The sequence below is a fragment of the Tetranychus urticae genome, chromosome 2 (assembly GCF_039701765.1).
Source record: "Tetranychus urticae isolate SD_2017Ah chromosome 2, NJAU_TeUrti_SD_1.0, whole genome shotgun sequence".
NCBI lineage: Eukaryota > Metazoa > Arthropoda > Arachnida > Trombidiformes > Tetranychidae > Tetranychus > Tetranychus urticae.
In genome coordinates, this window is record NC_142959.1 from 13,174,028 (window position 1) to 13,189,063 (window position 15,036).

Below are 15,036 nucleotides of genomic sequence, written 5' to 3' on the forward strand. Positions count from 1 at the left end.
AATCAAGTGCTTTTCACATAAGAGCAATTTTAAGTCCAATCAATTACCATTAGAGTTGTGATCAAATCATAAATATCATCGATAGCGAATCCTAAGCAACTATTGCTGTAAATTGTAATTTGATATTGGAAGCTGAAATGATTGGAATCCGAAAGGTTGAAATAGTAATTAGATTGATTAGCTTTAACATGTTTTGATCGATTTTAAATACAGCACTGAAACCTATGGACCGAATAAACGCAAGATTGAAATGAATAAAGTCGATCTGTAAATCAAGCCGATGTTTTAAATGATGAAAATTGGTCACATTTAGGTACAGCATTTCATGATCCAAAAAAGATTCTTATATCTCATAAATATCCGAAAGTATTGAGAGCAAATTAAATGGCAAAAGGCTGACATTTAACTGCATAAAAATCACATTAATTATCCTTACTTTCATAATGATTACCTGATGGTCAATGAAAACGGGGAAACAATGTAATTAACATCTACATTGAACAACTATAATCTTTAACATTCATACATATGTTAACAGCAATGATTTATTTAACAATGATTAATGTTAATAAACTTCAAATGCAAAAGCTGATTGTAAAAGTGAAATTTCGCATGATTAGTATGAGCTCATGAAATGCTTATAAAATTATCCTGTTCATATAAAACGGAGTTTCATTGACCATCTCATAGTCAGTATCAAATTGTGTTTGAGTTAACAGTTGAATTTATTGTGACAACAAATATTTTGATCATAGTCAACCAACCAACCAACCAGTCAAAATGAACCAATTCTTAACTCTATTTGTCACTTTCACCGCTATTTGTCTGACTTTAGGAACAGTACAAGCCAGTAAGTTGGACTTTTGTGGTTACATGTTTGCCAGCTTTAATAGTGTCCATATGTGTGAGATTATTAATCATTGATTGTTTATAATCCTTTCTTAGCACCAATAACAACTTTATTCCAAGGACTTCAAGGTGGATCGCCAGCTCTTGGATCACCAGATTTGTCCGCACTTGGCTCTCCATCTTTGGCTCCTGAGTCGTTAACTCAACTATTGTCGACATTATTCCCTGCACTCAATTCATTGTCACCCGCTCCTGCAGCCAGTACACAACCAGGTATGCTGTCGTATTGCCTTTAATTTACAATGAAGACCATTGAAATTGACCAGCTCACAAGATCTGAAAAATACGGAAAAAATTAAAAGGTTAAGTTAAAGCAAATTCAAATATTAATTTTTCTTTCTTTCATATATTTTTTCATTTTTAGATATTTCGATTGAAGTTCAACGATAAGTCAAATCACATATAAATTATTCGAGACCGAAAATTTCTCCATAACTTGCTTGTTTTCCTTCTTTAAAAACAATCAGGCATGGAGATGAAATAACTCGGCAAGAAGGCAAGAAAATCCCATTTTTATAAGATCACCTCATTTAACTGTTTAAATTAGATATATTGATAGTAATGTTAATGTCAATAAAAATAGCACTGATATTGTAATAACTATGTTGATCATTGTTTTCGCAATTAAATAAAGATCTGAACCAAAATTACGATTATTCTTACTTTTTTCTTGTTCATACAATCAACAGGAAATTATCTTTTTCGGGTTACTTCAAATTTTATTAAAATTCTTTATTTTCCTGGTGTTACTGTCATGATGAAGTAATGAAAAAACTTCCTCAAGTGAGTTCAGTGTCCATTTGTTCCTATTATCTTTCATCCTACTTTCTAGTGGCCTCTTTGTATCCCTTCGAGAAAAGCTGTCAACAGTCACGATTATGTTTAGGCTGCCTTTTGGGGTTTATGTTGACATTGCTAACAGATGATTTCGTTTGATTTGAGTAGTCCACAGATAAAAAGAAACATAAAGCATCATTTGTGAAAATTAGATAAAAGGTTTAAACACAAAATAAAAAAGAAGTCTACCTGTAATCGTATTTCCATGCTAAATTCACACTGAACCAACTCCTTGATAGGATAAACATTTGAATGCCGAAATAGAAACGCAACTTGAAAATGAAAATGAAATCAAATGTTAGAAAAAAGATGGTGTAGTTTGAGTAATTGATTTGAATGGGAAACAAAACAAACAATTTACATTTTGTCAACAATGCTTAATTTTGCCGACTAACTGGAAATAGCTTATTTCTACTACACTGCTTGTCAAAAGTATAAGGCCACTTGATTTTTCTTGATAATTTTTTTAATAAAAGGTATAAAAAACCGAAACCTTATCAAAATGAAGATAGTTTTTATTGCGATGACTAACCAAGAAAAAAAATTGAAAAAAAATCAAAGGGGGAAAAAATAGGGGAAAAATTAAAAATTTTGGGTCGTCAAAAGTATAAGGCCACTTATTAATTCCTATTTAATATTTAGTTTGACTGCCATTTAATTTAATGACATCAAAGATTCTGTTGCTCATCGACATAATAAGGTTCTGTAGATATTCAGGCTCGAATCCATACCATGCATTTTGGATTGCATCCCATAATTCATCGATTTTATTGAATTGCCTCTGATTTGCATAAACTTTTCGCGCAATCAATCCCCATAAATTTTCGATAGGGTTTAGGTCAGGGCTGCATGCTGGCCAACTCAATACTTTCACTGAATTATCCTGGAAAAATTTTTTGGTGGCATTTGAAACGTGAATTCTTGCATTATCTTGCTGGAAAATCCAATCAGAACCAGCATTTGTTGCAGCATTTGGAATCAGATTTTCTTCCAAAACTTTGATGTAATCCAATGAATTCATTGATGAGGAGATTTTCACAATAGGTAGAACACCATTGAAACTGAATGCACCCCACACCATAATTGAACCTCCTCCAAAATTACGTTTTGAGAAAACTTGCTTGTCCTTCCTTAGATCGTGCCAATAGCATTTAAATCCATCTGGACCATCTAAATTGAACTTTTTTTCATCAGAGAATATCACTGATAGCCATTCGTCCTTCCATTGCATATGATAACGAGCAAATTCCATCCTTTTTTCACGATGAGCTTCCGTCAATTTTGGCTTTACATCCATCGAAGTGTATTCCATGAATCCAGATTGGTTTACAGCTCGATTGACGGTGCTTAGGGAAACAGGCAATTGTAATTCTGATAGGATCTTGGAGCAAGTTAATTTTTCAGTCGAGGCCAATTTCAAAACTCTCCGTTTATCACGATCATTAAGCAGGGGAGGGCGTCCAGAACGAGGAGATGATCCATAATTTTCACCTAACTTTGCGTAACTTTGCACAACACACCTAGATCTGTTGATTTCCTTTGCAATTGAGTTCAATGAGGCACCTTGCTTAATCATAGCGTCGATCTGTCCTTTTTCATAGTCATTAAGAGCTGAAGCGCGTGGCATTATGCAATTTGATCACTAACTAACATAGAACGAAAACTAGAAGAGATACAGAAAAACTGAGCTTCGCAAATGAAAGAACATGAAAAAATGGTCTAGAAAAAGGTTTGCATCGTGTTTTAAATCAATTCTTGGTCGAAAATTCTTAATTGGATTTAGGTGGCCTTATACTTTTGAACATATGGATAACATATGTGTGCCTTAATTTTAATCTTTAGAGTGCAATTTTCAGTTCTAAATTAACTTTAATTAAGCAAATGCATTATTCCGACAAAGCTTGGACTAATCCAATCAGTAAGAATTGAAAGGATTACTTAAAAATCAGAAATCAAGAAGAAAATCATGTGGCCTTATACTTTTGACGAGCAGTGTATTTATCGAGCAGCTCAATTGTGCGCTTTTAATGAAAATTTTTCCTTAGATTCTAGTGGAAAGTTCACAGTAAGAAAAACTAATGTTGATGTAAATTATCATAAAAAATGAATTTAAGATTGTCAATCATTAAGATCTAGTCAGAGTGAATCAAATTGATTTGACAATGGTAAACGTAAGTAAACGATACGCTTAAGCAGCACTTTAATTATCCATAAACAAACTAATGATGTAATTAACAGCATCTGTCTTATTATTCATAATCAAGTTAAAAAACACAAACATTAAAAATCCATAAGATTTTGGAAACTATAAAAGTCATAGCGTGTTACTTGTACAGTTACGAAAATTGTGATTATTTTTTATCGCCATTCATTGGTCTAAATCCAGACATCAAAATGATTAAAACCTTTATTGGAAACACGATTTACCGATGAAAAATTTCGAAAAATTTGATTCGATATTCGAATCCAGACTCATTCCAATATTGATTATTAATAGATTCTTGAGTTAAATCTCACATAAATAATATATAATCTGTTTTAATAATCTTTCTCTAAAAGTTATTGTACCTGATTTTTTTTCAATAGAAAGATCATTTAACTTGACATTTTTTAATCTAATAAAATGTTATTAAAGTATTTTTAGTATGCTTTGATTGTCCGCGTTCGTTTTATTGTAGTTTCCATATTGTGATAAACGTAGTAGATAACGCGAATCATTAAACAAACATAATCAAATGTCCAGTGTCTATTTTTACTGATTGAAAACTTACACGGTCATGTATTATAATTTACAGAAATAAAAATTACTAACAAGGCAATCAAATGTTATTCATTGCATTTTCCTAGATTTGTTAAAAAATAACAGATTAGCTGAGTGTTATAAGTAGATCAGAGTAGATTATTAACAGATCATCTTACGTGTTAGTATAAAACTTGCTGAAGCGCTGGTCTAGTCATTCAAACAAATAAATAATTAAGACTTGTGGTGTAAAAGGCGGGAAGAATAAACGGAGAGAGATTAGTTTGATTCAAAATCTTTATGAAGTTAGCTTAATTTTGTATAATTTCAATTTGAAACCGAGATGCTCAGTGAGTACAGCAGACAAAACTAAGACTTTAGTATACATGTGTTATAAAGGTATGGGTTAGCCGAGAAACCAGAAATCTTGAATAAAGCCTCCAACAGCTAAAATATACCAGCGAATGATTCAATTAGTTGATTTGAGAGAATTAAATCCGCATTTTTGTGAGGCTTCAGTCTCAATCGAAGGTGGAAAGCATTTGTTGAGGTAACAAGAACCAGTCACGACTTTTATAATTGATCTCGAATCCAATGATTAATTGATGTTGTTAATCCAAGATCGTATCGAATCGTAAGATTCCAGAAAAACCATTTTCCAGGTAATTTAAGGTTAATTGACGTTCCTTGAATCTTACAAAAACGCTTACAAAAATTAAATCTATATCGTTTTTCCATGATTGTGAATGTCAACAAAAGATTTGTTCTCAGATGTCAACTGTAAACTCGCGATAAAACAAGAAAGATTTGATTTGATTTCTGACCGACTGACTGCGCTGATTATAACTGCAAATTTACAAATGTAAAAGCAATAGCAATGATGGAGTCATGAGAATCGCGATTAATCAGCGCCATAGATATAAATAAAGTCTCTTTTTTGTTTTAGCTGGTTTCCATATGTAAAGAGTTGTATATCATTTTTGTGTTCAACTTGCATCTTCATTTCCTCTTCGCAATGTTTTTGGTGGTATTTTTGAGTTTCTGGCTTATTAAAAGGAGATTAATTAATGTATATGGGCTTTATTAATGTATATGAAGTGAAGTGAATGAACAGGGTTATTATTTACTAGGAGCTTATTCTGGCTCTTTTAGTATGATTCATGTTTCCCTCATCCCCATTGTCTTCTTCATCTGAATCCTCGTCGGGATAGTCCACCAAGCCTCCCTATGATTCAATGAAACGGCATAGATGAATAAGTTGATTGAAATAAGTAAATACAATGAGAATGAAGATTGCAAATGTGCTTTATAAGATATTTCTCTTGGATAATTAAGTAAATTTTAATCTCAAACTATAACTGTAACTATAAACTGGGATTTCAACATACCTTACGAGTTGTTTGAACTTCCACATGAGGTAAACTAGGAGATTTTTGAGAGGCAGTTAAAGGTGTTGTCCTGCGAGGACTCGTTGCTCTATTTAAGGGTAGAGTTTTAACATTATCAAGATCGTTATATTTTTTAACATTTTCTAGGTCCGCGTAAGATAAACCTGAATAATATGAAATGAGAGATTAAAATTTCGAAAAATACCTCAAAAGTACTAAATCTTACCTAAATTTGATTTTCTTTCAGATATTTTCTTATTAAACTGATCAAATTCCGCTTCTAATTTATAGCTTAATGATCCATCCAAATTATTATCGATGCCATCGACGTCCTCGTCTTCATTGTTAAACCACATTTCTTCATCTTCATCTAATTGACGTGGATCACGCCTAAATCTTTCGTTTCTCAATATAACGGGTGAGCTGTTGAAATTAAAAAAACAAATAAGTAAATAGAAATCGAAGACACAAAAATCATAAAGCCTAACATACAATTAAAGTAATTTTTTAGAAAGAAACTCAGATTAAATTCGCATTCGAACTATCTTTAGATAAGAGAATGAAATCTTTCGACTAGCGAATGCTATGAAGTGAAATGCATACGTTGAATACGTTTTCAATAATTCATTTTCGAGTTGCATTTTCATGATAAGACATAGTTTATAAACAGGATGCACGAAAAACCATGAAGATGTTGCTAAAAAATCCAGAGAGTTGATGTCTATACTTTGAACAACTCAGTAAGTAATTAATCTAAACAATAAATATAGCGCAATATTTTTACTATTCTTTTGTTTGCGAAAGCGGGTTCTTATCGTGATTGGATTGCGTTTAAATAAAATTGCGAACGAGAAGCAAAAAGGAAGGATGATAGAATAATGAGAAACGCCTGTTTTTTCTAACATCGAATTGCCTAATGGACCTTAAGACCACTTTTGGTCAGGGTTCACCTTATAAAATCAACAATAGTTATATCATCTTTTCACATTTCTTCTAAGTAGATATTCAATTCGAAAATATTAACTTCATACAACACCCTATATGTAAGTTACCAGAATGCACACAAAACTGAGCAAGCTCAGTTCGATATTAAAATCGACCCATCAAGATACCAACCTTTCTAAAGAATTTCTATCCTTAAATTTATCCTGAAATTGGTCATATTGTTGCCGCAATGCTTTGAATGTTCCAACGTAATCGATTTTATCAAGATATTTACCGAACACTTCCACAACGTAAAAACAAAGTGATTTGATCTCTTCAGTTCTAATGAATTCAAATACTTCGATTATTGCAGAATCGAGAAGGTTATAACGTCCGTTATTTCGTTTGAAGGCCTCAACAACCGGTGCAAATAGATTAGAGTTAATTATATGTCTATTATAAAATTCATCTTTTAAGCCGATGATTTTGCGCAGGAATCGAAGTGCACCTAAAAAACAAAAATGGGTTATAATAAACGAAACAAGAACGCAAAAGCATATTTTACAATATCAAAGATTAGACTTACTGAGCACCAGGAATGTGTGCCTTGACATCATGAGGACCAATATTCTTTCCAATAGGTCTCGTTGAATTATATAATTTCTAATATGATACAGATGATGCTCGACACAGAAGGACATTAATTCAAGAATTAAACTAAGAAGCTGAGCCATTCTACTATCCTCTCTGCTCGGTCTATCTTCCGCTGTATTTGCTAGCACAGGAGCAACCAAAACATGCATACAGTGCTTGTAAAAATAGATAAGAAAATCGTTCTTCTCTGATTTCTGTTCAATTAGGAATGGAAATAGAATTAGTAACGAAAGTCAATGAAAAATGGCAGTGGAAAATGAAATAAATAATATTTACATTGACAGCTGATGCCGTGATCATGTTCTCGGGATCCAAAAGTAAACGCAATATACATGATAGTTGAACTGCCATTCCCAGAGTAGGGTCAGGGTCACAGATCATTTGATCGATCATTATATTGATGATGTATTGATCCTAAAGATGTGAAAAACAATAGCATTAACAATATTGCACAATTAAACAAAATATTTTACACGTTCTGGTTGGTGGTTGATCCTTAACTAAACGTACCTCATCACAGTTTGATGCTGCTTGTTTAAGAGCATATTCTCGCACCATAGATGGACTAAATTCAATAACATAGGTCAATATATCAACTGACGCTGATCGAATCGCAATGTTATCCATAGATAATGTAACTTCTAATGTTTGTAATACACCTAAGGTTGAAAGGGCTTTGAAGAAGTTCTCCCTTGCTTGGGGTTGTAATGTTTGAGAAAATGTACAAAATTCTTTAAGGAAAAGTACGAGGTCTTTTCTTTTATCTACATCCGTAGATTCGTCAGTTATTTGAGCGAACAGTTCACGTAAAAACTTATCATCCTCTTGTATTAATGAAACGATTTCAACCTTATTGAAGAATATAAAAGAACTAAGGGTGGATAGCATATTTTCTTCGAAAACTGTTGGCGTCGGTAGGACAACGTCTTGGATATATTGCACTCTATATGTTTGATGAATCTTGTTGATTAGTTCAGCATTTCCAAACGGTATTACCTCTTTGAACCGGGAAACTGATTTAAGGTAATCCCTATGACGTTTAGGTTGGGGTTGGTTGGGATCATATTCAAAAACACCGATCACATCGAAAAGTGTCTCTTCTCCTAACATAACTTCAAAAAGTGGATTCTTGTTGAGCAAGAATACGTTCTTAAAAATTTCATGTAATTTATGAAGAGCTTTCACATTTTGAGAATCCTCGCACTGATGAAAAAGTTTAAGAAGCTTTTTAATATAATCTTCGGTCTCGAGGGCCAAGGCTAGTCTTTCTCTTTTCATTGGATGGACAAGGCAACTGGCAATGAGTTCGTTTAATTCTTCAAGCTTGTCGACTTCACAAGGAGGCAATTCTATGGCATCAGATGCTTCTTCGAATCTTTCATCTTCCTCTTCCATAGTTTCCTGAGTTTGATCCACGGATGGATCTTTACCCTGGATCGAACATATTTTAGCCCATATCTCATCACATCCAACCTTCTCTTGAAAACTAAGGGCTAAGTCATAATTGTCACCTTCCGACCAAACAATTAAAGTGTCCTAGTGAGGTAAAGTAAAGTAATAAATGTTAAATTAGTCAAATGTCACAATATAGGATAGAAAACAAAACCCATCAAGAGGGAATTACGATGTACAATACCTGTTGCTTTTGATAAGCGGTATCAGGTTGAATTTTAGATTCGAGGAGAAGAGATCCATCCGACTCGGCTCTTACTAAAAGGGACATTCCTTTCAAACGGTCAACATATAAAGATGAAACATGACCAGTTCCTTTATCATCCCACTGACGATCAGCATTCAAAGTGTAGAGTTTAACCCGGCGACGGGTATCTGTCATCTTGAGGCCCAAGGAGCTTTATAGTGTGGAAGGCTTGTCAACAAAAAAAATGAAAACAAGGCTGCAACTGTGATTGTCTTTGCAAGCTCAAATGACACTGAGCTTGATTTCAAATTAATTGTGAAGATGATGGTTAAATTAGATCGTTAGATCTTTTCTGTGAAACCATGGATTGTATTGGACACAAAAAAACAAATACATAACCACAAACAATAAATAGATAAAGACAGAGATAGAAGTAGAAACAGGAGTATGTTGTTGATCTTCCACAATATCAATCTTGAGTTGTGTGATATAAGAGATGAATAAAGATAGGAGTTTGCAAAGGAATACGAGGAAGCAAATAATAACACAATCGCAAATTATTAAATTTTTAGGTTTTCTTAAGGTTGTCCAGTCAATAAGTAAATTTAAATCTGATAGTAAAATGAGAAAATTAGAAAAAAGAAGATCTTGAAAAATCAGAAAAAGAGGGAAAAATAGACAGAGAAAAGACAGCGGGAGAAAGGGAAAAATAGACAGAAGAAAAAAGAAAGAGCAGACGGAAAAGAAAGAATAAAAGAAAGAGAAATGAAAAGGCAGAGAGAGAAGTAAATAAAGAGAAGTAGAAGAGCAGTGTGGCTCTTGGTGTTGGCTGTGTTATTCCTGAATCAGAGTCCACACAAAATTTTGGAAGATTTTGGTGATTCAATTTGAATAATAGATAACAAAATTAGATGGTCACACTCATAGCTGTTGTTGTTAATAGTTTCATCTTGTTGTTAAAAACAGTCATCGCAGCAACTTCAAATAGGAGAACATAATTTGGCGATAATTTTACCATTACGATTTCAACTTTACACGGGCAAATAAAAACAAGAAGAAGGTAAACCAGAATTCAAGAATTAGTCTCAGAAAAATGAATAAGAAGATAGGAAAACAGGAGAGAGAGAGAGAGGAAAAAGGGAAGATATTTTCTCTTTCTTTTCCTTCTTCTGTATTTCCAAAACCCAAAATGGAGGCAAAGCAAAGTTTACTGTCGGTAGATGGCAGCAAAAAAAGGTACTTCCATCTGTTGGTGAAAGCTGGAAGCCGTTTTAAAAACAAATTTCATTTGTTTTCAAGTGAAAAGTTTCTAGTTTACAGTTACGATTATGTAATTGTTGATTATTGGTTTCAATTAACGTTACTAGAACTTTACATATTTATGAGTTTTTTAAATGAACTGGCTCTTAGTCGTTACTAGTTCTTTGTCTTCGTTCTTTTGTTTTTCTTCTCACCGCAACTACTCTTTTCTTCGTCTTCCTACAGGGTGTTATGATAGTTTCCTGAATTAGGGTGAATTTCAAATTTGCGCACAAAAACCATTTCGACTTTTTTAAGTGCCATCATTCTGCTGTTGATTGCGCACAACTATCTCATGCTCACCACCACGAACTTATTACACCCTGTATCTTTCCCTCCTTTTTGCTGCTTTTGACCATTCCTCCTTTTATTAACAGGTTCAAATTTACTGGACTATTAAACTGGACAAGCTTAAGAAATTTTAACTTCAACAGCTTCGTTAATCTGTTCTTTGTTATTATTGTTTGTTTCAACTCTTTAAACTCCGTGATCATCTCATGCACCAGACAATTCATGTTGATCCAAAACGTTTTCTGCTTCTACCTACTTTGTAATCCACATGCTTAAATTATTATTTGTTTTGGTTTTCAATTTAACTCATGGTTTCATCTAAAAGGTTTAAAGATCTTCTTTAATCATCTTCCATATTTTCATTCAAGCAAGTCAGTTGCTTCCTGAGCTTGTGAAAGCAACTTTAGTAACAGCTTGGTTTACCTTTTTTATTTGTTGATGAGTCTTCCACACTATAAGGATCTTTGGGCCTCAGGATGACAGATATCAATCATATGATCGAGCTCTATACTTTGGGTGTTGATTCTCAATGGGACCATAATGAGACCATGTGAAGTTGAAAGCTTGATGGTATTGTTCATTGCCAATTCACCTTGTCTTCTTTAAAGCTGCTTTGATGCTCTACTATCAACTTTTACTTTTCTAATAGTTCAACCCATGTTTACATCTGAAAAATATAAGGATCTAATTTAATAATCATCCTATCTATTTTTTACTAAACAAGCTCAGTGTCTGTTCTGTCCGTACTTTAAATTGTAATATCAACCTCTTAGTTATCTCCAGTACAAGACTTCGATCTGTAAGATGACGGAACCTCAACGCCGGGTCAAACTCTATGGTTTGAATGCAGATATGAGTAAAATACGGAAATACCCATGTGGCTATCCGGGTTGTCATTGGATTTTCACTCGAACAAATCATGTTGTGCGTCATCATGAAAGAGTTCACCCTGGCTTCAGGCCGAATAAATCTAGTTCACATGAAGTAGATAAACGAGCGACAGTAAAACCAGCATCTAAGGCGGAAATTGAAAGTCATTCATCGAAGTGGTAAGTTTTGCTCTTGCTGTTGTGTTCTGTATTCCTCATCTTGTTGGAAAACGTCAATAACATCTCGACCTCTTGACCTCTTTCTTGTGGTTCAATTTCTTTCAGCGTCTCTTTCTTTCTATTTTTTTCACTCTCTCCTCTCACTCTCCACCCCTGTTCTTCCCCTCCTTTCATTTTTATTCCCTCAGTCTTTTTTATCTTCTTTCCTTCAATTAATTATTTTAATTTACTAATTGAAATTGTTCTATCATATGTATTTCAGCGAGGCTCCATCTACCTTACATTTGTGCTACATTACTGGATGTAAACAACAATTTAGCACTAAAAACGAACTTAACATTCACCTATTACACGCTCATTCAGTGGTTGAGCCTGAAGTATGTATCAAAGTCGAAGGACAAGAATGGAATGATGAAGAAAATACAACCTTGATGACTAATAAGATGTTGAATCGTCGATATACATGTGATTTTGTTGGATGTGACAAAGCTTATACCAAAAACTCTCACCTTTTGCGACATAAAGAAGATTCCCATAACATTTTAAGACCACCTTATCACATTGAGTACACGAAGTCAGCTCGACCTTATGCCTGTACCTTGCCCGGTTGTGATAAAACTTATACTAAAAACTCTCACCTGATCCGACATTTAGTTGAAACACATAAATTGGAAAAGCCAGCACCTAAAGCCAACAGACAATTGCTTCCTAATTTTGGTTCTCATCTTGCCGCTGCCTCACAGCAAATGTCCTCGTCTTCGTCACCATTATCATCCGCGCCATCAGTAGTAATCTCACCATCAACAGCAACTTCAGCTGCAACATCATTGAGATTTACATCTAATCGCTTTAGAGCTTCTATGGATGATAGACCATATGCATGTACATTTCCTGGTTGTGGCTGGAGCTTCAAACGTCAATATCATCTCAATCGTCACATCATAACCCATAGGATGAACAACCGTAAAGATGGAAATAAAAATGCTGCTAATGTTAATCAAAATATTAGAAACAATAATGGTTCAAATATTATCAAAAATGTTGATAACAACAATGATAGTTTTAATAACAATATCAACAATAACTTAGGTTTAATTGCTTCAACTCGTAACCTTTCTGTTGCTCGACCTAAAACGGAATCAATTAGTTATATTGTTTTGGAAGAGGGAGATGATGAGGATGACCAGGAGTCGGCTGATGAACAACCTACTTTACCTCGTCGTCAAATTTCCATCGAAGAAGATACCTTCTGCTGCAATTTTCCTGGATGCGGTAGAAGGTTTGTTAATTCGCGTGATTTGATGGTGCATTATTTAGGGCATTCAGGTCCTTCCGGTTTGCTACTTGGTGATTCTCATTTAATTAGGTCAAATCGTTATGATTTTAATGACACACTAGAAGAACCACCATTGGAATGTGTTCTTGAAGAGTTAGATGATGATGGAAATGAGACAGATAATTTAAACAAAGGTGCCAATGGAGCAAAATCAAAAGGTTTTAAAATCACTACGACAGTTAGTGATTAGCTTCAGTGAATGCCATTAATATAAAAGAGAAAAGCATATTTCTTTTTATTAAATTTGCCGACCATGACATCATTCACTCTCATCTACATCAACAGCTGCATATTCACAACTTGCGCCCTACTCACAGTTATCTGAATAGTAATTCGCGACTCGTAATTTCTCCCCTCGTTTAATTTTTGGTGTTTTCAATTACTTGAATCTTACAACTCTCATCTTGTAAGCAACTTTGAGGCCAAAGTTCTTTGCATACTTTGTCAATCCAAGCCAAATACCAAAGCCAAATGCAGTCAAAAATGATGATGGGAAAGAAATGGCAGAATTATCAAATCAAGTACAAAATTGGTTAAAACTAACTATTGATCATAGTTCATTTCAATTTGCCATTACCTCAGTAATCATGGCTCGATATACAACCTTTACTGCACCCGATTTATCCTTATATACCCGAAGGAGGACGCCTTTTTATCGTCTAACTATTTTAAACTGAAATTTAAATCAAAACCAAGATTATCACAACTTCAACCGAATTGCCTGCGTGAAGATTTGTAATTTTCATTCAAATATGTTGGGAAGACTCGATACCTAATATCGAAATATTCACCTTTTCCATCGCTCTATCTCACCTAAGTAGAGTCTGCTTTGTTCCCTGAAGGATTACCATCGAGATCGTATAAAGAATTTATTGATTTAAGGATTTTTTGCATGGCTTCCAGTTTGAATTCGAGTTTTCTCAGCAACATTAATATTAAAATAAAACAACTAATTTAAAATATTGATCATCATTCTGGAAAACTGTTTCAATTAATTTTGCTGCTAAAAATACCTTTATGTTGCATTTCCGACAGCTTCCGCTACAAATACTTTTGAAAAGTCCAGCTGATCTGATTAATCACTAATCGATTGATCTCATAGACCATGTTATCTATTATCATGAAATTTTCTCTCTCTAATTCCTGCCTTAGGTTGAGATATTAACCTAACCTGTATCTATGTGTGAAAATCGAAATGTTTTTCTGTTATTTCTTGTTACCTTTTATTATTGTTATTATTTGTTTGTTATTTATTAATGAAATTCATTTGTTATTTCTGCAAACTTTTCTTTCTTTCTTGCTTTAAAACCTTATATTGATTTAATAATTCCCCTTTTTTTCGGACACTCATCTCAATCTTGATTTATTGCATTGTAAACATTTTGTTACCTCTTCCTCAAAATGCTATCATGCTCTGTATGAAAAGATCAATTCAACAAAATGTGATTCAAACAAGAAATTAATTTGAAATATATTGTCATTAATGAGTTAATTTAAAACAAAATTCAAATTTACTTCAGCTCTGTAATACTTACATAATTGTTGAGTGTTTGATCTTGTTTTTATTATTCTAATTTTTGCCACTGATATCAACTTAAATTTAGTTCAATCATTCTCTTTGCTCTCTGTTAATTATTTAATTCATTCTTATTTCGTATCTAATTGAGAAATCAAAGACTCTTCAAAATTTGTCGCAATTTCCTGCTAAATAAACCACTTAAAATTGATACACTTGACAATTTAATCCACAACACAGAATTGTATCGATTGTTTGAATCGTTAAACAATACGAAATCTAAGCAACACTTTAACTGTCCATTTTGAAATAAAGAAATTAATTGTCTGTGAAATTAAAAGCACATTTGTCCTATTTTTATTTTATAATAAAAAACGAACATTAAAAATCTGTGAGATTTTGGAAATTATTTAATTAAAACTGAGTAATTTGTACAATTTCAAAAATTGTGCCA

At 33.3% G+C, this 15,036-nt stretch overlaps 2 protein-coding genes and 1 long non-coding RNA gene across 4 annotated transcripts; 2 read left to right on the plus strand and 1 right to left on the minus strand.

Moving 5' to 3' along the window:
- Positions 1-702: 702 nt before the first annotated feature.
- On the plus strand, positions 703-1,559 carry LOC149093927 (uncharacterized). Its single transcript, XR_016198579.1, has 3 exons — positions 703-850; positions 946-1,122; positions 1,274-1,559. It is a non-coding gene; the product is annotated as an uncharacterized LOC149093927 (long non-coding RNA).
- Positions 1,560-5,550: 3,991 nt separating this feature from the next.
- Positions 5,551-10,252, minus strand: flfl (serine/threonine-protein phosphatase 4 regulatory subunit 3 flfl). Of its 2 annotated transcripts, XM_015934547.3 has the most exons (9): positions 10,107-10,252; positions 9,089-9,702; positions 7,963-8,988; positions 7,729-7,866; positions 7,385-7,646; positions 6,991-7,306; positions 6,101-6,297; positions 5,875-6,038; positions 5,551-5,711 (listed from the first exon to the last, which is right to left on the minus strand). In XM_015934547.3, exons 2-9 carry the CDS (start codon positions 9,284-9,286, stop codon positions 5,613-5,615), a joined length of 2,400 nt encoding a protein of 799 aa, XP_015790033.1. In that variant the 5' UTR covers positions 9,287-9,702; positions 10,107-10,252; the 3' UTR covers positions 5,551-5,612. The 2 variants fall into 2 exon arrangements, with proteins under 2 accessions (XP_015790033.1, XP_089123460.1); XM_089267334.1 differs by lacking the exon at positions 5,875-6,038.
- Positions 10,253-10,381: 129 nt separating this feature from the next.
- LOC107368468 (uncharacterized) lies at positions 10,382-14,793 on the plus strand. Its single transcript, XM_015936289.3, has 2 exons — positions 10,382-11,730; positions 11,993-14,793. The coding sequence occupies exons 1-2, from the start codon at positions 11,486-11,488 to the stop codon at positions 13,254-13,256; spliced, it is 1,509 nt and encodes a 502-aa protein (XP_015791775.2). The 5' UTR covers positions 10,382-11,485; the 3' UTR covers positions 13,257-14,793.
- The last annotated feature ends 243 nt before the right edge of the window (positions 14,794-15,036 follow it).